The sequence below is a fragment of the Odontesthes bonariensis genome, chromosome 5, assembly GCF_027942865.1.
Source record: "Odontesthes bonariensis isolate fOdoBon6 chromosome 5, fOdoBon6.hap1, whole genome shotgun sequence".
In the NCBI taxonomy this organism is placed as follows: Eukaryota; Metazoa; Chordata; class Actinopteri; order Atheriniformes; family Atherinopsidae; genus Odontesthes; species Odontesthes bonariensis.
In genome coordinates this window covers 34,785,648-34,808,114 of record NC_134510.1, presented here as the reverse complement: position 1 = coordinate 34,808,114, position 22,467 = coordinate 34,785,648, and the positions used below count along the sequence as shown (strand labels likewise).

Genomic DNA, 22,467 nt, shown 5'->3' with positions numbered 1-22,467 from the left:
TGCGCAGGACGAGCAAAAGTAGTGAGAAGGGGAATGTCGGCTTGTGAATGATCGGTGTTAGAGGCGGCAGGGAGCGTTAACGTTATGGGTGAGACTGCCACTGTCAGCTGCTGTCACAACTTACCAGAAAACATTGTTTTAAATTGCAGTGATGATTATTTGAGTTAGCATTGGTAGCATTATTAAAAAAATTGGTCGCTATTTAGCTTCAGCAGTTGTCTGAGCAACCAACGCCCAGTCCGCCTCCAGTTGGATGGGTTGCTAGCTAGCTAGTTGTTAGCTTTGGTGTGCTAACAGGCTGCATAACCTACCGGGAGTGTCATTTCCTGTCTTTAGCTCTTTAGCAAAGTATTTCAGTAAACGCTTTTGTGTTTTCTTTTTTTATAACTCATCCTATTAAATCTAGCTAACCCCCAGTTACAGTAACGCACGACTGTTTTTCAAAGGTTACTCGTAAATAGCAGCAGTTTGATAGCGAGCTAACTTGGTGTATGTTGGATTAAACTGCTCACATTAATGCTAACTTTTATGCTTTGAAGTTAAGGGCAAATGCGTACAGGAAACGCGTTTGAACTGTGGGGTTCTCTAACATATCCCCCCACATTGTGTAAAGTGAGAGAAAATCGTTAGGACTACATTTTCTCTCGAAGACCTCCACGAAATTCTTTTTTTAAACGAAAACGACCTAGTGTTGTTCAAGTGGCAGATATGGGTTTTGTATTAATATGCGATCGGTTTTTTAATTAACTTCGCATTAGTAGAGTATTTGCGAAGGCAGTCCAAGTCAGATCTGGACTATGTCAGGCATGTTAGGCATAATGAGGTTACGGCTGCCATCTAATCTGGCTTACAGTGGATCTAGTACCTCAGAGTTAATGTTTTGACTTTAAAGTTCATTGGCTGCAGATTGTGACCCGTATGTCAGAACACAGCACCTGTTATTTGAATTTCCTTTCAAACTGAAGCATCAGATTTGGTATTGGTCTATATAGGGAGTATAGGGAATTATTTACTGAGTCTGGTGCATTTTTAATTTGTTTTCTCCTTTAGCACAAGTTTCTTGAATTCAACTTTGAAACTAATCTTAAATTTGCACGAGCACACGACAACTAAATCCTCCACTTGTCACCACTTCCTTTAGAAGACCTCTGAGACACTATCGAAAAGGAAACACACAGTTGTGATTTGAATATGACAGTTCACACATCTTTTTTTCCCTTTTGCTTTTAAAACTCAGCTTCTTAGGTTTTATACAATGTTTGTTGATGCTTTGCAAAGGTTAGATGGTATGCTAGGTCACTTATTTGCGAACCAAGGACACAGTTTTTATTTATTTAAAAACTAAAACCGCATAATGCTTGTAGATATTGAACTGTATATCCTGTAGGCAAATCAGCATATCGAGACCTAGAGCCACAAAGGAGACGTGTGGGCTGCTGTCGGCAGCCAGAAGATGCTGTAAGAAGCAGAAATCTTCTCCTAGCCACAGGCTTAAAGAAAAGGCTGCAACAGTGAATGGACCCTGCTTTATGGTGCTACTGACGTTAAAGGAGCAAGTGAAGTGGAATATGTACAACTCTGGCTAACTGTCAGTGCTATTACTGTCACTCAGATCGTGAATCATTTTGCCCCAGGTTTCACAACACGGGGAAACTGGTTTTAAAGGCAGAATAGTTTGTCAGATGATCGGTGATTTATTTTCTGTTGCTTTTTGTGCTTTCAACATCCCTATTTCCTTGTGACCCTGGAATTACTGGATCTGCATGCTCACTGGGACCTCATTGTAATGATCGTCACAACACAGCTGTAAGTACAGAAATTTTGGGTTATGTTTAAAAATATGTGGACAGCTTTTGAACCCATTTTCATTCTGCTATTGAGAGCACAAACAAAAATGTGTTAATCTAGATGTAATTACATCTGGAATGTCAATTTCTTGTAATTATAGCCTCTCAAATTTAACTTTATTGTATTTTAGATGACAGTAAAAGCACTGAGGCTTAAGTTTTTAGAATATTTGTTGATCTGTATTTTGGTTTAGGAAACATGTAAGTAAGGTGGTTGAAACTTGTTTCTTAAACTTTGCTGGTAAAGAGGAGCTGCGAGATTCCATTTCTTTATGGTTTCAATTTTTAAACTGTTTTACAGCAACAAAAGAATCTGGAAGGATATGTTGGCTTTGCAAGCCTCCCCAACCAAGTGTACAGGAAGTCTGTCAAGAGGGGCTTTGAGTTCACCCTGATGGTCGTGGGTAAGAACACACGCTGCTCAGCACTCTGTTTGCCCCTGTTTTGCTTGAATCATTTCATTGTGTTCCCTGTGGTTGGCATTTGGAGTCCTTCAGCATGGTTTGTTTTAGAGAGGCAGATACACGTGTGTATGTGTGTGTGAGAAACCATATTATGTATACAAGGGGACAGGCGCCCAGCTTTGCAGTGTTAATTGCTGACTCAGGGAGGTTGGGGCATTGTGTTTCCCCTCTGTTTAATCTTGATGTCAGGCACTTGACATTGTCTCACAGAAGAGAAACATTTGGTTTGGATTTATCCAGAGCTGCACTCAGCGGATCAGAAATGCAGACATTCTTTTGAAATGCTTAGATGTGGCGGTTGACACTGGGCCAAAATCCTCCTTGGCTGATCAGGCTCTGTTTGGAGGGAAAACGTGTCCCAGGGTCAAAACCATTTCCTGTGGCCGGACCAACAAAAGTGTTCTTAGCATGCATCTAAGAACATTGGTTTTGTTTGTTCTCAACACCCAGTTTAATCAGAGTAGCATAGCACCGTTTTTTAGCATTCTTTTAATCATTATTATTGGGCAGTTACAGCGTTTTAGAGTTTGCTTCCTCATGAACTCTGCACTGTTTTCTGTACAAGTTACTGGATTGGGACCAAGTGGGTCTCGTGGGCCTCCAAAAGCTTCAGTCTGTTGTCGGCAAGTATCTTCATTATGGACATAATTGCAGGAAAGATTAAAAATGACATTGCAACAAGGACAGTAGAGAAGGGTCTCTGGGCTTTCTGGTTGATAAATGCATGCCATTGTTTTCACACACACAACATTTAGCTCATCTTGGCTTTGATTAGCTGCAAGCCCACATGTCCCCGCTGCGCCTACATGCTGTTCGTCACTAGTGTGGTGTGAACGACGAAAGGGGGAAGAGAGATTGGTATGGCATTACCATCGGTGACTGGCACATCTATCCATAGCTCATCAAACACGTGACCCAACAGCCTGTTCACACATTACACTGCAGCTCTTTCAGAGTCCTGTCTGCACTTCATATTGCAGTAAATTTGATAAGCGCTTTCTAGGACTTAGTAACATGCAACACATAATATGTCTGGCAAACAAATGCTACAGTGGAAGCACCACACATTACCCTTTAACTGTCGCTGTGGTGTAAATGTTAACTTGTTAAATATTGACTCCTGGCCATCAGCCAAGGCAGGCAGTGCCAGTGGTCATTGCCACTAATGATCCTTTTCACTGGGAGCTTGGAAACAGGGCACACAATAGTCAACCGAGCTTGAGAAGCCTCCCAGACCACACAGCCAGTCAGCTGCACATAACAAGAGCCATTGTCCTCGTTGTTTCCTTAGCCTTTTTAGCTGTTTAAGCCAGATAGATTGATATCTTTGGCAAAAGTCTGTTGCATCCCTGGAAAGACACCCAGCCTTTGATTGTGGGACGGCACCAGTGTTCTTTGTATCAATACAAGACAGATGGAATCATTTTTAACATTTTCTTCCAAACACTGATGCACTGCTTTACAATCTGACTACAGCATGAGGGTTTTTAAAAATGCTGATTTCTCTTGTTGATTTGTTTTTTTTTTTTTTCACAGGAGAGTCGGGCCTGGGCAAATCAACTTTGATTAATTCCCTGTTCCTAACAGACCTGTATTCAGCAGAATATCCCGGACCTTCACATAGAATCAAAAAGACTGTACAGGTATATTTTGCTCTCCGCAGTGAAATGTTGCACGCAGTGTTTCAATCTGTTAAACACACCTGTCTTGTCAGATCCCGCTGGGGTGGGTGGTGGTAAAATGTCTGTGTTGTAACACAAACCTTGATTTTTTTTTTTTTTTTTAGATTTTGGTTGAATGTGAAAAGGATTGTAGCCACAGAACATAGAAAAATAGATTTTCTTCATCTGTGTTTGTGATAATATAATGCTGGCATAAGGGGCTTTCAAGCCTAACAGCTTTAGGATTCTTGGGGAGTGTGATGGAGATTGGAGTTCTCCTCAAAGTAGTACACACCTTCACTGGCTTTTTGTGCTGGTTACATTTACAGCTCACACAGGAAACGCTGAAGTCACGTAATATTTAGCTGAACGTTGGTAGACGAATCCAAATCATATTGAAAGTTATCTGTACATCTTCTGAACCCTGAGCTCCACTGTTGCTTCATTTCTCTGTGGATTATTCGACTCTGTAAAGGCTGTAAACGTTAAGAACTATTGTTTATATTAGCACTGGTTTTCTGAATTTTACAAGTTTAGGTACTGTCTCCTGGTATGACATTCGTGTGTAAAATCAGTCATCACACACTTATGTTGTCTGGCTCAATCACTTTACAGGTACAACACAGAAAGTTCCCCTTGTGCAGGGATGGTAGCTTCTATGGTGTAGAAGCTAAATAACATCCTACAAACGGAGTTCTATAAACGATGATCGTATGCAGCTCATGACGTTCAGACACCTCAAACAGGGGATTCTTCCTCCTATAGTCACAAGAACTACAAAAGAATATAATTATCAATGTAGGATGAAGACCGTAACGTTGGATTGTTGGAGTTTATGGTGTTAAAATGCCAGATGACCCCGTGCAGTTCAACTTAAAGGCAACAGAAATAGTTGCCTCAACTGTTTAAACTTTTCAGACATAAACTGAATATTTTCATGAGAAGAGAGTTATGGAGAGTGGTGAAACACTTCTGATATGTTTGGATTGTTTCTCTTAACTTTCTTAAAATGGTTGAAACAAGTCAGACTCATCAGTTCAGGCCATAAATGCCTTTATGCTCATATTTCCTAATATGGTCCTGAATCTTGAATGCCTCAAGTGCAAACTCAGTCTGTCTGGCTAGCGACTGACAGCACTGCTATCTCCAGAAAGCGTGTGTTTTGCTGGTTTCTCAGCATGATTTGCTAATAGCCTCATGTGAAATGGCATGTTGCTACATGCTGCTTGCAGCTAAGTGTTTTCTGCTGTATGTCAGGCTTGCTGTCTGTGATACTGCCGAACACTGATAATGTTTTTAGTTCCCTCCTTCCACTTTGTGCCGGTTTTTAAGTTTTTGTTTAAAGAAACACGGTTTGCACCAGAGGTAAACATAGCGCACTTGTCTGAGGGCTTTGCCTTTTTTTTTTTTTTCCTTCTCATGTGTCAGGTGGAGCAGTCGAAAGTTTTAATAAAGGAGGGCGGTGTCCAGCTGCTGCTCACAATTGTTGACACCCCGGGATTCGGAGATGCTGTTGACAACAGCAACTGGTGAGGACTGGAACAGCTGCACCTCTGCATATGCATCAATCATTTCTTTGTGATGTTTTATTGGTGTAGAAGCTAACAATCAAGTCTTGTGAGCATTTGTTTCTAAACTGAAGGTGTCATTTATGTTCTGCAGCTGGCAGCCTGTTATCGACCACATAGACAGTAAGTTTGAGGACTACCTGAACTCAGAATCACGTGTGAATAGACGACAGATGCCTGACAGCCGAATCCACTGCTGCCTTTATTTCATCGCCCCGTCAGGACATGGGTGAGTCTGGAAGACGGTTTGACAAGATACTGAGTGTCATTTTCCACATGTGCTACTTAATCAGACTCTCAATTTGTCACATCATTTTTCACTATCAAGGCACCGTGGAAGTAAGGAATGTATATAGGATTTAGAAAGGAGAGGGTTGAGAAGGGGATGGGCGTGACGACAGCGAGAGGAAGTGAGAGAAAAATAGTGTGAGGAGGGAAATGTGGGTTAGCGGTGCCTCAAAGGTCAGATACACGTTTGTGGCTGAAAGTTAAAGAGGGGAGTTCAGATCTGAATCCTTTTCCTTTTTCTGTAAAAACTACACTTAGTGAGGCACAAATGTCCATTCTGCATTTTGAAGAGTTCAGTTTCCAGCAACATAAAGTTGTTTATGCTCGGCAGCTCCTGGTAAACATGTCGTTTTACTGTCTCCTGCAGCACTTCCCCCGAGCCAGTGATATTAAGACTAAGTCCTGCAAAATAAGGGTTAAAACTCGAGTGTCATTAAAAAAAAAAAAAAGAGGGAGTTGTTCATCCAGCTGGCAAAATGCCCAGCAGATGATACTGATCAGCGAGCGTTTCATGAAAATATGACAGTGGAATTTTAATTATGTTCATTATTCACAAGCCACCAGATCTTATATGGTGCATCGACGTCTGAAGGGTTCATCTTGCCTTTCTTTTATGAAGCGTATAACCCGTGTGATGCACATCAGTCTAAGAGCAGAACATGTAGAAGTAGGGATATTGAGAAACTTAAGAGGTCATTTCCTTCCTTTTGTAAACAAACAATGGAAAAAAAAAAAAGCAGACGACTCATTTAAGTGCTTGCAGATGGCTTTATTCCATGTTAGAAAGACGGCTCATTACTTAAAGATGACTTTTAAGTTTTTAAGGACAAATGGATATATATATATCTCTTAAAAAAAATATATATATATATATATATATATATTTTATACTGCTTTATGGCTTTTCCCAGTTTGTTGATATGCAAATAAGATTATGGACTTGTGTGTTCACATGCCCGTAATCTTATTAATCTTAATCTTATGATCAGGCCTTGGGTCTCCCTGCGTCGCTAGTGTCTGAACACACCAAATAATGCATTAACACACCGCGCAGATGACTTCCAACTGACGTCTGGGGCGTCCAATCTGTGCCCGTGCAACAAGACTTTGCTCACCCTTAGCTCACCCATACAGAGGGCGGTGGTTTTACGAGCGTAATACGACCAAGGAAAACATTGTGTGTGTGCTCTGTTTTTCGTTGGTGGGAAACTGAGCTGGGATTTTAGTTTCTTCACTCCAGCTTAACGTGTCCTTTTGAAAATGTTGCTCGTTTCGAAAAAGCAAATCAAACGAGTGAAGAAGAGACTGTATGTGATGTGCCAAAGTTAGCTGTTAGCTTTCTGCCTCTCTGCGGCCTCCCTTCTCGTGCACTCATTCGCAACACTGAACAGCCAATCAGAGAGAGCTCCTTCACCGACTGCGACAACAGTGATTCTACAAGTTGACTCAGTCTGTTGATGGCGACCGGGCACACACGCCCGAAAGTACTAGAGACGGATGTCCACTGATGCTCCAGATGTGCCCGATTGCTGGTTTTGCATAAGGCCCCTTGCTGTCAACAAAGGAGAAGACTCTGTCCTCCTTTGTCCTTGTCTGTTCTCCTTTTCCAGTCTGTGTTCTCTATGGGACATTGTGCCTGTACAAGCCTGTGCTCTGTACCCACACAAGCAATACTTCAGCCTTGAGGATGGTCACCGTGTGTTCTCAGACAAACACACCCGCAGACGCTGAGCACCCCCTCTTTACACCAGCTGACTGCCCTCACACAGCAGCACAATGACCTCCAATGCTCAGGGGCCGCCCGGCTGTTGCTTCTTTCGCTCAACTATGATGTCTGGCTTTGATTGGCCTTATTTGAGTTGAGCTTTAAGAGTTGATTTGCTCAGAAATCCATCTGGTTGCATTGAATCCCCCACCCCCAATTCAGTCCCTTTCCCGAGCGTGAAACTTAAAGTTGATTGTGGTTTTATTAGCTGGTGAATTGATCTTTTTCCTTTTATTTTTATTGAGTTTTATGGAGCAACTACAGGAGCTAGGAAGCTTAATATCTCACTATGTGCAAAATGATTTTAGCAAAAACCTTGATGGACTTTTTCCACGTTCAGGTCACATTCTTGCAGAGTTTTAGATTTCTGTTGTGCTTTCATACTTTGGTCAGTATGATGCAAACAGTGTATTTAACTTAATGCTGTCTGATATTAAAATGGTATTATTTTTATTTTCTAAATTGCGATTTTTACACATACGCTTTAGTACGTATTTTCATGCATTTACACTGACACGAACGAACACGTCAGCCATTTTGTTTTCTCACATGACATGTGATCGTATCTGTAGAGCTCGGTTTATGAAATGTGCTTGTGTGGGCTTAACGTCGGGTTCCTGTTATTAAAGAGATGAGTCTGGAACATGTTTAAAGTAGCCAGGTAGCTGTTCAGTCTGACATGTTCCAACTCAACAACAGCACATCGGTTCGTGAGGGGGGAAACTGCAGACCCTCGGGTCATTTTCTGTCATTTAAACATTAAAATGACTGTGTTCCATCGAGCTTTGTATTGACTTGGACATTGTCGATACTGTGCAGCGGTGAATGATCAATACAGTCCATAATTTAGCAAAGAAACCGCCTGTTAGTCTCTCTTAATGATTTAGTATTGAATGTTTTATAGTGCTACAAGGCCATGCATGTTAGGGTGAATTTTCCGCCTCCCTGGGCTTGCTGTCAAAGTTTAGCACATCTACTATGACACACAATAAATATGTTAGGATCTTTATTCTAAAGTGCACCTTCGAAACATATGTAAAATGTTAAATAGCTTTTTATTGTTGCTACTTTTCCACATAAGCTGATATCAGTTGTTGCTGTTAAAACGCTGCAAACGCTGATTTCTGCTTCAAGGAAGATTTAGACTTTTGTAACGTAACCTCAAATAATTGAAAGAAGATATGTTATTGAATAACACCATAAAAAGGGAGATGCAAGGCCGTAACTCAGTTAATCTGTCTTGTCAAATGTTATTTATCCAGCTTTAAAACAGCCAAGAATAGCAGCTCTTTCTCATGACTCTGAGGTCATTTTCTTAGACATGACAAACATCAGTCGAGCGTCACAGATTTCTATATTTAGTTCAGCTCATTTTATCCTTGTCCTGTCTAAGGAGGAGCTTACCCAGAAACTGTCATCAAATGTAAACCCATAAGCCAGTCAGCCCTGAAATATCCCCTTTAATCCTTTAATGAGAGAAAAGTAAATTCCACAACAGTTTGATTTATTTTCCACTTTATTTAGCTGCACAAGTTTAAAAACAAAGCTCCAGATCCAAAATGTCAAAGCTTCTGCACTAATTAGCACTGTTTGCGGTTTGAATGCCATCCAAAGTTGTATCTTTATCTCTCTCTCTCCAGTCTGAAACCCTTGGACATTGAATTCATGAAACGGTTGCATGAGAAAGTCAATGTCATCCCACTGATCGCCAAAGCAGACACTCTCACTCCAGAGGAATGCCAACAGTTCAAGAAGCAGGTCAGTGGTTTCCACAGCTGCATACAGCTGCACGAAAAAAAAGAAAGGTATCTGTGAGGTCTTTTTTTTCTAAATCTGCGGTCATTGGTGCGAGTCGCGTATGCAGAATCAGACGAAGAGTACACATACTGCTGTTTGAGAGGGTTTTTTTATCCATAGATGCGCAGGATGTTTATATTTCAGGTACATTTTCATCAGCCACGCTGAGGTTGTGTTTGAAAAGTTTAACTGAGCATCAAGCTGGATTAAAGTGGATCACTAATCTGTTTGAGCCTTTTATGGATGCACGTAAACATACCCTTAATTCGGTACATTATGAGATTCAATTTCAGAGCAGTTTATTTAATATCATATGTCTGCTTTGATTAAGATAATAGGGTTTGTGTGACTTTCTCTGGGTCAGCATGTGGTAGCTGCTCTGTTGAGCTAGTTCCATACAGCAGCTCTATTTCTTATTCTAACTTTCTTCTCCTGCTAGATCATGCGGGAAATCCAAGAGCATAAAATCAAGATTTACGAGTTCCCCGAGACAGACGATGAAGAAGAGAACAGGCTGGTGAAGAAGATAAAAGTATGCTGCCTGCCAAATCCAAACACTATGTCACAGAGTGTACTTGTGAGTTGTAAACCCAAGTTTATAGTCTTGTATTATTTATTTTAAAATCCGCTTTTCTTTGGCCAGGACAAGCTGCCGCTGGCTGTGGTGGGAAGCAACACCATCATTGAGGTGAACAGCAAGAGAGTCAGAGGAAGACAATACCCTTGGGGGGTTGCTGAAGGTAAGCACGAAGTTAGGATACAGCTGCTTATTTATCCAGTATATTTGACATTTTACAGTATATTACAGTATTTGAACATGCCTGTTATAGTATTATTTGACATGTTGGACCCAAAATGTCTCTGTTCTGTATATTTTTATCCTGACGCTTTGCTCACTGGCTGATATTTTCCCTGCTAGTTGAGAACAGTGACCACTGTGACTTCACCATCCTGAGGGACATGCTCATCAGGTACTGAACACTTAACACTGTTTAAGTGGTTCCAAAAGGCCGTAGCACGCAAGGAGTATTTCAAATCTATGTTGTTCATCCTCCACCTGTAGAACTCATATGCAGGACCTGAAAGACGTGACAAACAACGTCCATTATGAGAACTACCGCAGCAGGAAGCTGGCTGCTGTCACCTACAATGGAGTGGACAACAACAAGGCTAAAGGGCAGCTGTCCACCAAGTAAGTCCTGGACAGGGAGCATTAAAGCCAGCAGCTGTGGTTAAAGTGAAACTAAAGTAAAAGGAGATGCTTGGTGATCTGCATTATGACACAGTTTCACCAGAAATCTGTATCAATCTGTACAGATTTGGACATTTGGACAGGATGTGTTGGCGCCACAGGCAATTAGGCAAAATGGTTAACTAGTAAATTATCTCCAAATAAGTAGTAAATGTAGTTAATTTTGCTGACTTATTATTATAATTATACCCATCTGACCTAAACTAAATGTAGTACAAGTGCCACAGCAGAGACAAAGTCGTTAAATATGAGGATTTTAAGATTCCATTACTTTTATGAATTGTTACCATCACATTGTGAAAGGTAATTCTTTTGCCTGTTAAACCAAACGGGATACGTTTTTTAAGGTAGCTCAATGGACCCGTGGCTCAAAGCAAACGATCCCAGGAGGTTCTTCTCACACTTTCCAGTCCCGTTCGAATGATGTTTGAAGTATTTGAGTTGCAGGTTAATGGAAGAGGCAAAGCGGTGCCGTCGTTTCATTCACTGAGGATTGTTTCTCAGTTTGAGGTGTGAAAAGCAATGATTGACTTTTGTTGCTACCTCTCACTACTGCTTTGCATAAAAAAAAAGACTTTTAAGTTCAAATTCAAGGACGGCGTTGCTTTCTCGTTAACATGATCACAAGCAAATTGATAACTCACTGAGCTTAACTTGTAACTCTTGACACTGCTGATGCTAACACACATTTGATCACTGCTGCTAATGTGACACCCAGCTCACAAAAAAAAAGAAAAAAAGACTTTCCAAGATCTCATGACTCTCATTTTTTCCCCCCATCTGCAGGAAAATAGTAGCTTCGGCTGTAGAGTACGTTTAATAATATGGTTTTTATTTCAGTGCATGACCTCATCATCGCATGCTGTGTGTGTGTGTCTGTGTGCGCGCGTGTTTTTGTGTGTGTGTGTTTTTGTTTTTTAGACTTGACACAGTTGAAGGAATGTAAGTGCTCATTTTTTCACATATATTTCAGACTCTAGTTTAAAATCTCGACCTCTCCTCCTCTCTCCCCTGTGGGCTGTGTTCAGGTGTTTCACCTTCTCCTTTGATCTGCTCCTGACTCGTCGCAGTCAGTTTTCTGGAGCTCCGCTTCCTTACAAACGGAGTTCTGCCAGGAGTGCGATGCTTGAATGTTTTTGTCACCCGTTTGTAAGCCCTGCTCGTGTTAACATCAGAGACCTACGCATGAGATGTTTGGAACGGTTACCGACACGAAGGAGGCATGAATGTGAGGTTTTCCAGTGTATTTTCCACCAGCTTGCCTCTCATTCTGACAAGCTCTCGGTTGTGTAATGCTGAAATTTCAAAGTCCAAAGAGAGATCTGCTATGAATAGATAAAAACAGTTGGATCCACGGTTGAACCAAGCTTTATTAAAGCTGAATAATATAAGATGTATGACGCACGATTGGACAAAACACCATGTTAACTTCAGATTCAGAGCAGTGCTTAGTTTCACAGTCACATGTATCCGGCTCACTTCCTGTTATCAGGCAACTGTTCTTGATATTTCATGATTGGTCTCTGACACTTAACACTGCAACAGCCTAACACAACAGCCTAACACAAGTGCTCACAGGCTTCTTGAGTGCCTCCAAATTTCTTTAAAAGAAAAGCATTGCTGGGTGTTTTCTGTTCCTGTCCCGACCTTCTTGCTCACAGCCATCCCCAAAGCTTCACCTGTAGCTCCCTCCTTCGTTGTGTGTCGTGCATCTCTGGAAACAAGGGGATGATGGTTTTACAGGTTTTGTACAAAGTTATGGCAATCTGCTGCGTGGATTTTTAAATTCATTGGCTTTCTTTTCACTGGACAGGATTAAATAATAACGATGATGCATTTTATTTGGTTATGATGGAAAAACACTCTGCTTTAGGGCTGCCTGTGGGGAAGAGAAGAACAGCTTAGATTAGCGGGTAGCTAGCATACAAACTAAACTGATTGTTGATGGGATATAAGAGTCGGTAGTTACAGAACAGCGTTGCAGTTATGGTATTTCTTCAGAGTTGCTGTTATACGGACGAACAGAACTTTGAGAGAAAGTGCTTTTAATTTAGATCACAGGTGACTTGGCCGGTATAAAATATGAATTATATAGCAGCAGTCTAAAGTTTATTTGGCAGTTTTTCTTTATTTTATTTTATTTCTTTCTCCACATTGTAGATTAATACTGAAGACATCCAGACTATGAAGGATAACATATGGAATTATGTAGTGAACCACAAACTAGAATGTGTTTTATATTCTAGATTCTTCTAAGTAGCGACCATTTGCTTTGGTGACAGCTTGGCACCCTCTTTGCATTCTCTCACTTCGCTTCACGAGGCAGTCACCTGGAATGCTGTTTCAGCAGTTCTGAAGGAGTTCCCAGATGTGCTGAGCACTTGTTGGCTGCTTTGCCTTCACTCTGTTTTCCAACTCATCCCAAACCATCTCAATTGGGTTTAGGTCAGGTGTTTGTGGAGGCTTGGTCATCTGACACGGCACTTTTTTGGTCGAATAGCCCTTACATTGCCTGGAGGTCTGTTTGGTGTCATTGTCCTGTTGGACAACAAATGACGGTCACACTAAGCGCAAACCAGATCGACTGACATGTCGCCATGCTGGTGAGGTGTGCCTTGGATTTTTATTAGGGCTGGGCAACGATTCAAATTTTTAATCTAATTAATCACATGATTTCCCTGATTAATCACGATTAATCGCATTTGTACGCAAAATCCAAAAATGAATTCATAAGTAGCGTATAGCTTTTAGCATTTAGTTTTATTTTAAATGTGCTGCCATATGAATGAAAGTGCCATAACATTTGTTGTGCAAACACACTTTTAACATCAGCATCTTTCTGTAGTTTTTATGTAGAAGCCTCGCTCCACTGTCTGTTTCCTTGAATGACTTGCTGCTATCAGTTGTGTGTTTTGCCTTTAAGTGATATTTTAGACTGGAACTACTACGCTGAGAAGACAATTCAACTTTGTTTACAGATGACTTTGGTTCTGTCGACTCCGCCGTCTGGAAGAACTTTAAAATGAAAATGGCCGAGTAAAAGTTCCGTACCCTTCTCCATGTTTGGTGGATCCGCCGATTACTTTCTTTTCCGGTTCCACAGCAGACAGCAACAGACTTTTACAAAATAAAAGCCTGTGAGCGACAGACTTTTACAAAATAAAAGCCTGTGAGCGACAGACTTTTACAAAATAAAAGCCTGTGAGCGACAGACTTTTACAAAATAAAAGCCTGTGAGCGACAGACTTTTACAATAATTAAATAAATTTTAAAAATGAAAAAAAAAAACAAATAAAAACTGTGTTAATGTGCGATAAAATATTTATCGGCGTTAAATAATTAATGAGTTAACACGATAATAACGAGTTAACTCGCCCTAATTTTTAACTTATCACCAACAGCGCCACCAGCAAAGCACTCCTATACCATCACACCTCCTCCGTGCATCACAGTGGGAACCATCCGCTGACCTTTTCTGCGTCTCACAAAGACATGTTGGGTGGAACCAAAAATCCCAAATTTGGGCTCATCAGACCAAAAGACAGAATTCCACTTGTCTGATGTACATTCCTTGTGTTTCTAGGGCCAATAAATTCTCTTCGTCTCGTTGTTAGAGGTGTCTGCTAGTTGAACTCGGCGAGGCTTTTATGCCAGTTTCATCAGCGTTTGATGGTCTTTGCGACTCCACTTGAGGATGCGTTCAGAGTTCTTGAGGTTTTCCAGATTGACTGACCTTCACGTCCTAAAGTAACGCTGGACTGTGGTTTCTCTTTACTTAGTTGAGTGGTTCTTGCCATAATAAGGTTTAGTGTAGTCGTCAAAAAGGGCTATTCGCTGTATTAGACCTTTGTATCAACCCCAGCTCTGCACAACACAAGCGATGACCTCAAACACATTAAGAAGGCAAGAAATTCCACAAATGAGCTCTTCACAAGGCACACCTGTTCATTGGAAGCCATTCCAGGTGACTGCCTCATGAAGCTGAATGAGAGAATGCTAAGAGGGTGCAAAGCTGTCATCACAGCAAAAGGTGGCTTCTTTGGAGAATCTAAAATCTAAAACATTTTGGTTTGTTTGATGCTGTTTTTTGTTTACTACATAATTCCGTATGTGTCTTCAGTATTAACCTAGAAGGTCGAAATTAAAAAGAAATGAATAAAAAAGATTAAATGAGAAGCTGTGTCCTAGCTTTTGACTGGTTCTGTATGTATAACATATGTCAAAGAGAGGAAAATGGATAAATAGATGTGTGGGTCAGAGATAATCAGCAGCTCAACCAGAGGAGAAAGTAAATGACAACAACATCGATTTATAAAGTGAAAGCAGATCAGACAGTAATATCACTTCAGCTCTAAAGTGGTGAGACTTACGGGGAAAAGTAATGAGGAGGAGAAGAAGAGGAGATAAAAAGCAGATTTACTTCCTGTAAGTCTTGAGAAACAACTTAAAGGATAAAACCGAGTTTGCTTGTCTTAATTCATCAGGTAAAAGGTTCCACAGTTGCAGGTTTGTATTAGAAAATACCCAATTTCCTTTAATAAGGAGGCGGGTGGTGGGAGCAGGAATGTTCTGCCAGAGGGGATCTGTTGTGTAGACAGGAGCATGGCTCAGTGAGACTTTAGCGTATCGGAGCCAGATTCAGTGTTAAACTGCAGAATGTGGCTCTTTCTGTCCTCCTCCCGTCTTTATCTTCTCCTGAAAGCTTCTCCAATCTGCATGACGTGATGTAATGAGATTTGTTAGCAAAACAAACTGGCTTCAAAGATTGACTCTGTTCAATGAGCCACCGTAAACTGGAAAATTGGTAACGTCACTGTTCTTATTATGCGAGCACACTGATGAGTATGTCTGTGCTGCAGTGCTTGTATGAACTGGTGTGTGTGCTCACCCCCCCCCCCCCCCTGCAGGAGTCCTCTGGCCCAGATGGAGGAGGAGAGGCGAGAGCATGTGACTAAGATGAAGAAGATGGAAATGGAGATGGAACAGGTGTTTGAAATGAAAGTCAAGGAGAAAGTGCAGAAGCTCAAAGACTCCGAAGCAGAGGTAAAACACACACACACACACACACGCCTGTGTTAGATAACGCTGCAGTTCAAGTTGTTTCACAACTCTGTCTGCGCTGCTTCCGTCCTTCATTGCTGATGTGTGTCTGTGGTTCAGAGTGTGAGGGAGCTGTGAGAAACCACAGCGTTGAGCTATAGAAAAACTGTTCTGTTTACTCGTCAGCTTTTTGGTACGTGCGCGTCTCTCCCCTGAACTCACACGTTAACACAGCAGTTATCGCCATGTAAATGGGCTCTGCTACTGCACAGCTACATGGAAAAACTTGGCTGATTAAAGATGTGTTTATCAGGAGGATGAAAAGTGTTGTTTTTTTGGGGGGGTTTTTGTATCATCCGACACCTCAAATTTACCCAAAGATCAAGGCCTAAAATAGCTTTTAAAACTGAGTTGGCTTGTCTTTAGCTGGATTTCCATTCTGCGGCAAAGATATTTTGAAGCAGCCTTTTGAAAAGCTGTAAAAAAGAAACCGACACAGTTTCTTTGACGAGTTGGAGGTGAATAAACTAACTTCATAGTGTCGCCAGATGGTGGCGGTAAAGGCTACTTTGTATCTCAGTGGAAGTAGTTTTCTGAAATAAAAACGACCTTGAAGAGTAAAAAGTAACCGCGGTGGACATCCAAGAGACAGAAAAAGAAGGAAACTCTTCCCCAGGAATGAGTTTAATCTCTGGGAAGATGCTGGTCAGCCGTGTGGGTTTATCGTGCTTGGCTCCAATCAGAAGCAGCCACGTCAGAGGTCGTTTCCACGCCTCATAAAGCACATCAAGCCTTCTTTGAAACAAGTAGAAACCACCTCAAGCAAGCATGTAAACCTTTGTGTGCAGAAGTGGACAGATGTTTTTATTCTTACGTTCCTGTTCATCTTTTCTTCTTCACTTCAGCTGTTTTATGCTGGTTTGATAATGTGCGGGTTTAAAAGCTCTGTGGCGCTGTCAGCTGACACCCTCCTCGTTCCTGTTTTATTCCAGCTTCAGCGGCGTCACGAACAGATGAAGAAGAACCTGGAGGCTCAGCACAAGGAGTTGGAGGAGAAGAGACGTGTCTTTGAGGAGGAGAGAGCAAACTGGGAGGCTCTGCAGCGCCTGGAGCAGCAGAAAATGGAGGCCTCCAGGTACAGCAGGAGTCACACCTTTAACTCTTTAACAAACCTGAGTGTGTGCATACACTCAGGATCTGAACTCTCACACGGGCTTTAATAACTAATCAAAACATGTGAAGTCTTCTGACCTCAAGCAGCAAGATAAAACACAGTTTTATGCTGTTATGGGATTATTAATAAACGGTCCATCAAGATGAGCAGCAGGTGGCACCAACAAAACGAGGACCGTCTGTGAAATGTCAGAGGAAATCGGCGTAAAAGTAACATGATGGAGAAGCCTGTTTACGGAACACAGCACACATTAGTGTGACTTCTGAACAAGTATTCCAGCTATGTTGAAGATTTCAAATATTTCATTCCTCAGATATTTTTTGGAGAAGCAGCCTGTCAACATGTAACATGTAAGCGGGTCAGAAAGTTTGTTTAAAATCAGCGAGGGTTCCAGTGTTCAGAAGATTAAACCTAAACTGAAAACGCAGCAGATGAGGGATTTCCAACGCTGAGAATATACTTTCCTTTGATGATGCTTTTTCATGTTTGTGATGGCTGCCTCATGTATCTCTAATTTTTCACGTGTCTGGGCAAACACACCAGCTCCCTGAGCACACTGAGGACCACTGTGAGCAACATCAGACGTGCACGCTGTGGCCACACACCAGTATCACACCTGTTCAAAACCTTGGATCATAGCAAGTTATACGGCTTATTAAAAGAATCAAATCACAGCAGCAACTTTCATTTCAAGTTTACTTTTAATATAAGCGATTTGGCCTACTTAAAATGAAAGACAGTTGTTCATGAGATGTGTAGTATGTTATATGTGAGAGTCATGCTTTGGCCATTGAAAGAGTCAAGCTTACAGCCTTGTTTTGCAGAGTAGACCTTTCTCACTCGAAAAAGAAAAAATTTCACCCAGTTTCACTGCTTGTTCTTCTATTTGCACTCAGACAGCCATTCCATCCTAAAAGAACCGCATTTCTTTTTTACTTTGGCTTGGAGAGAGGATGTGTCGCTGGCGCTGCGGGGTTGCGTCTCTTAACTCCCCTAAAAACTCCGCCACACAGTTGTTAGCTAGCTAACTAACCTGCATAGCACGTATGGGCAGGGCACATATGCAAGCACTATCAATGCTCTGATTGGCTGCATAGCGCAAGTAAACCGTGTCACTGGCTGAACACCTGTCACTCACTGCGTTACATTGAAAAATGGTACAGAAAAACACATTATTGGTCTAATTAATTAGATTAGATTAGGCCTAGTATTAGATATTAATTAATACGTTTATGGTTCATTTTATTTATGCGCTGCATAGATTTTTTTTTGTGCGCAGAGAATGTGCGCGCAGCTCAGAGGGAACATTGGTGGCCAGTAGATGCATAGATGGGCCATATGGGACCTGGTACACACTGTCATTAATTCAGAGAGCTAAAATGCCATCTACAGCTGCTTATTCTAGGTCGTAACTTCAACCAAATATAACCTTTACATTGTTTCCATATTCATTGTTTAAATCTTGCAGGTCCACATGTTGTGTGTGGTATGGGTTTGCTGGTGTGCCCACTGTAACGAGCACATTGCATCAGCAAGTATGTTAACAATTAGGCCAACACCGGAGGTACTCGCTTCTGTGAGGATAAAAAGCACGCGTGTTGCTGGCCTTCAGGGTCATCGTGCTTTAAGAGTAGAGGAAGAATCTTTGTGTTTTAGTCTCGTTAAGGAGGAAAATACTAGCCTGGCTGACGCGTCCACAATCTCGATGAGATGGTGGTCTGGGAACTAGGTGTGCATTTTCTCGTATTTGAGGCGTGGTTTACGAACGCCTAGAGCCGTTTATTGGGCGCTACGAATGTCTATCAAATGACGTCAGGTTCTTCCCATGCTGCTTTGCGCGCGATTCATAGCCAGTTGTATCACTTATACCAGATGACGACGAAAATTCGACGAGGAAGAAGAAAAAAATGGAAAATAAAAGTAAACTTGCGCTCTAAGCTACTTAAATTGACAACAAAGTAGGCTTATATGCTATATTCTACATGAATTTTTATGTTGTAGAGTTGTGAATTTATTTTAATAATGGAGAAATTGAGCAGCCTTGCTTTGTTGTCTACAGTAGTAGATCAACCCTCATCTTACTTTGAAGCTCCCAGCTCCCAGAAGTGACGTTGACGTAGCTTTAGCAGAAGAAAAACTATCAGGCTTGTGTTGATGATAATAATAAACTCCTGGACTATGTACAAACTTCCAAATGCATCGTTTGGTGAGTACAGACCATATTTGTACTACTGTAGAAGTTTGGTGTCATGACATGTGATTTTAGTGTGGTAATTTTGGAGATACTGCCAGGGTCCGTTAGCGCTTGTACTAAGCTATTCGGGATAACTCAGTAACTCAGCTGATGTTCAGCCAATATCGGAAAAACTTCGGGTGGGCTACTTGGCTGGATATCACGGTTCAAATGACCCCAGGGTGAATCTACTCCGAAACACTTTCTAAGTCTGCATCGAACGGTAACGTTGTGTCCGCTGTCATGTTGGATTAACACTCTACAAGCTTCGGTGTAGCGCATAGACGTCGTCATCGTCTTGCTGCCCCCCCCCCCCCGTTCTGTGATTGGTTCCCAAACTCTGGCAAAAATAAGGGCGGTGGTTTCCAGGCTGACTCTGCAGTGAGAATGAAATCGAGCGCAAAGCAGCATGGGAATTCCCAGGCTAGGAAAATACATGATTTATGGCAGAATTTGATTTAAAGTGAAGTTGCTGATTATTTCCGTCTTTGCTCTGTTGCAGAACTCTGGAGAAAAACAAAAAGAAAGGCAAGATCTTTTAAAGACAGTCGGCAGGACCATCCCAGCTCGAGTTGTTATTGTTTGCCAACGTTGCCGGTCAGGACACCTGTTGTGTGGCACTGACACCCCCCCACCTCCTCCTACTCTTCTCTCTCTCCCCCCCTCCCTCCCCCCCCTGTTCTCCTTCCTCTCCCCTGTGCTCCACCTGCTCCCAGCCGCTGGAGGGTGTACTGTGGGCAGGTGTGTGTATATGAGGGGGTGGAGGGGGTCTGCTTATACGGCCAGAACTGCTGCCACAGAGCCCCCTCCCTGCCTCGGGACTCATCATCAAGGAATGTGTTTACCGTAAAAACAGGAAAAGTAACCCCCTTTTAGTAAGGCCAAACCCATATTATTATTTTAATTATTATTATTGTTGATGTTATTATTGTTGTTGCTGTTATAACTCAATACTGTCCCCATCTACTGCTCTCTTTCCCTCCCAAGGTAGCTTTTGAACGACTGGTATGTACAGAATTATAGAAAGAAAAGACGAAAAACAAAAAAGCAGTGAGTTACGTCTGACGCGTACAATCAGATTCTGGATCATTTTCCATTTACAGGAAGAATTAAAGTGACAGTATTGGAACATTAACCCGATCTCATATGTTAAAGTAAGAAGATGAGCAGGCGTTAACTAATCCCGCTTGTTTGCCGCCCTCATTCTGTCGGTGCAGCAGGCAATAATGAGACGTCGCTAGAAAATCTGAGATGAACAGAAACGTAAAATGCACCGTGGGCCTTTTTCTAGACTTAAAAAAAAAAAAAAAAAAAAAATGGCTACAGCTTCTTTTATTTCTAAAATGTAACATTTTTTTTTTCCTGTTTAGCTATTTTCACTAGCCTTGGACCACCATTTATAACGTCATAAGGGTTATATTTCACTTTAGTTTATTTTTTTATATACCGAGCCAGCTGAAGTAATGAATTTTGTATGTTTAGAGAATCCTCAGAGTCTGACGGCAGCATCTTCTTTTAAACTCATGTTATCAAAGATGCGTTTTAAAAAATATATTTGAGTCGCTCTGTGGAAACGATCAGTGGGAAAATGAAGAGTCAACATCACATTTTGCTTTGGCTATGTACTCCATCTCTGTATTTTTAATTTTATTTTTCATTTGTAATGTACAAAGTCACTTAATAAACCTGTGATGGTATTTATGAGTGAGATGCTTTGTTGTGAAAATGATGTGGGCTTGTTGTGAGGTGATGATCATTTTTAATTTTTTATTTCCACTATTGCGTTTTCTCCGCTAGATGTCACTGTTCGCCTGGAAGTGTTCCATTCTTTGGACACACACTGTGGACTGTAACATCTGATCATTTTTTATCAAATTACTGACTGGCAAAAACGGTATTTAGTCTTTACTGAAACAGAAGGAATAACTATGATAAACGTGGTTTTCCTCGGTGTTCTTCAGTCCTGCTGCTCACTGACCTGCAGGGGTGAAACCAGAAGTTACCCGATAGAAATCAACTGAATCTGAAAAATCAGTGTGCCACGGTTAGATAAATCATACCATTATTATCAGAGGTCCTTTTACCCATCAAACCTACAAAGGTTTGAAATTTATGCCCTGTAAGTAAAAACAAATGTTGGAAGAATTCTTAGCGTTTAGACTAAATGCGTCCTGGTGGTTTTCAAATGTACAAAATGCGAAATGATGACACTTACGTTTCCGTGTTGTCTGCATTTTTTCTGTTTGGGAAGAAATACAGACATCAGGGTTCGCAGCATTTCCAAACAGTGCGTCTATTCGTGTGAAATGTTGAAGCCATACCCGATCCTTTCCTCCCTATGACTCCGAGATACTGCCGTGGTCTCGGCTTTCTGGTCATTCCCATTAACATTTCTTGAATTGCTTCGGAGTTTGGCCATTTGTTCTTGCGTTATATAAAAGAAAATGCAAAAAGGAAAACAGTTCAGTATCCACAGTCTCTTCTTGTCAACGAATTCAACTTAATTTCCATCTGCAGTTGACCCCAAATAAATGATTAACGGCCCTTGTACAAATTCCAACTTGTCATTAAGTCTCCAGTAGAGTTAATGACGCTTACCTTTCCGATTCCTGCTCTCCAGCTGTCTGCGTCCATTTCTTGACAAACAACGTTTGATAAAAGCAGCAGAAGTATGAGAGCAAGTTTAACTGTCTCCATCACTGCGGACCGCGCGTAATTTATCCCAGATTCGTTTTAATCTGCACTTCAGATAATAAATATATGACTAGATTATTCTAAATACCCACAGAGAGAACAACAGTAGGTCCCTCCTGGTGGTGGCCACGACGGTCCATCAGCCCAGCGTTGGTGCGCTTTTACGCACAGCTGCAGTGAACCGTGGGCAGATGGTGAGTGTCGCGGGTCTCAGCTTTGACATTTGCTATTTTAAGTGCGTGATTCATCGCGTTTCTCATATACTCTAATGTGTAATTTAGCCTGCTACTTTAATGAGCTAACCATTTACCATCTGGTACATAAGTGACGTCCTGGTCCATTCGGAATATTACCTTCCAAAAACATAGTGGAGGCGTGTGTCAGCATGCATAAACTACAGTTGGTGCACTTAGCATGATGATGTTCACGGCACACAAATAAAGCAGGCCTAAAATTAACTGTTGAATGGTCCTTTTGTTGCCTGTTTATAGCGTAAATTAGGTCCCTGTGGTGCACTGATGGATAGAGCTCCAAACGGTAAACAACAAACAGGTGTGATTGTTGCATGTGTTTTAATTAGAGGGGGGCTATTTAGATTTGTTCTTGCTTTGTAAAGACGTTATAATCTCTTCTGACGTTTAAGCCCTTGTGGTGCTTTCTAAAGCAAAAGGTAGAACCTACATT

General features: G+C 41.5%; 2 protein-coding genes across 3 annotated transcripts; one reads left to right on the top strand and one right to left on the bottom strand.

Moving 5' to 3' along the window:
• Positions 1-2,157: 2,157 nt before the first annotated feature.
• Positions 2,158-20,786, top strand: septin7b (septin 7b). 2 transcript variants are annotated; one of them, XM_075466229.1, is made up of 13 exons: positions 2,158-2,251; positions 3,848-3,954; positions 5,401-5,501; positions 5,635-5,769; positions 9,234-9,351; positions 9,830-9,922; positions 10,034-10,130; positions 10,310-10,361; positions 10,454-10,582; positions 11,564-11,584; positions 15,550-15,685; positions 16,675-16,817; positions 19,592-20,786. In XM_075466229.1, exons 1-13 carry the CDS (start codon positions 2,242-2,244, stop codon positions 19,629-19,631), a joined length of 1,182 nt encoding a protein of 393 aa, XP_075322344.1. In that variant the 5' UTR covers positions 2,158-2,241; the 3' UTR covers positions 19,632-20,786. The 2 variants fall into 2 exon arrangements, with proteins under 2 accessions (XP_075322344.1, XP_075322345.1); XM_075466230.1 differs by lacking the exon at positions 11,564-11,584.
• Positions 20,650-21,977, bottom strand: LOC142380400 (protachykinin). The gene is made up of 5 exons (XM_075466232.1): positions 21,688-21,977; positions 21,411-21,513; positions 21,305-21,328; positions 21,150-21,206; positions 20,650-21,067 (listed from the first exon to the last, which is right to left on the bottom strand). The coding sequence occupies exons 1-5, from the start codon at positions 21,784-21,786 to the stop codon at positions 21,060-21,062; spliced, it is 291 nt and encodes a 96-aa protein (XP_075322347.1). The 5' UTR covers positions 21,787-21,977; the 3' UTR covers positions 20,650-21,059.
• Positions 21,978-22,467: the final 490 nt, after the last annotated feature.

Bases quoted from the DNA above. Each gene is read 5' to 3' on its own strand.
- septin7b (XM_075466229.1), top strand. The intron at 3,955-5,400 runs GTATATTTTGCT...CTCATGTGTCAG, and splicing joins GAATCAAAAAGACTGTACAG to GTGGAGCAGTCGAAAGTTTT. The intron at 10,362-10,453 runs GTACTGAACACT...CTCCACCTGTAG, and splicing joins CTGAGGGACATGCTCATCAG to AACTCATATGCAGGACCTGA.
- LOC142380400 (XM_075466232.1), bottom strand. From the start codon at position 21,786: ATGGAGACAGTTAAACTTGCTCTCATACTTCTGCTGCTTTTATCAAAC. The intron at 21,514-21,687 runs GTAAGCGTCATT...ATATAACGCAAG, and splicing joins GGAGAGCAGGAATCGGAAAG to AACAAATGGCCAAACTCCGA. The intron at 21,207-21,304 runs GTAAGTGTCATC...TTTTACTTACAG, and splicing joins AATGCAGACAACACGGAAAC to GGCATAAATTTCAAACCTTT.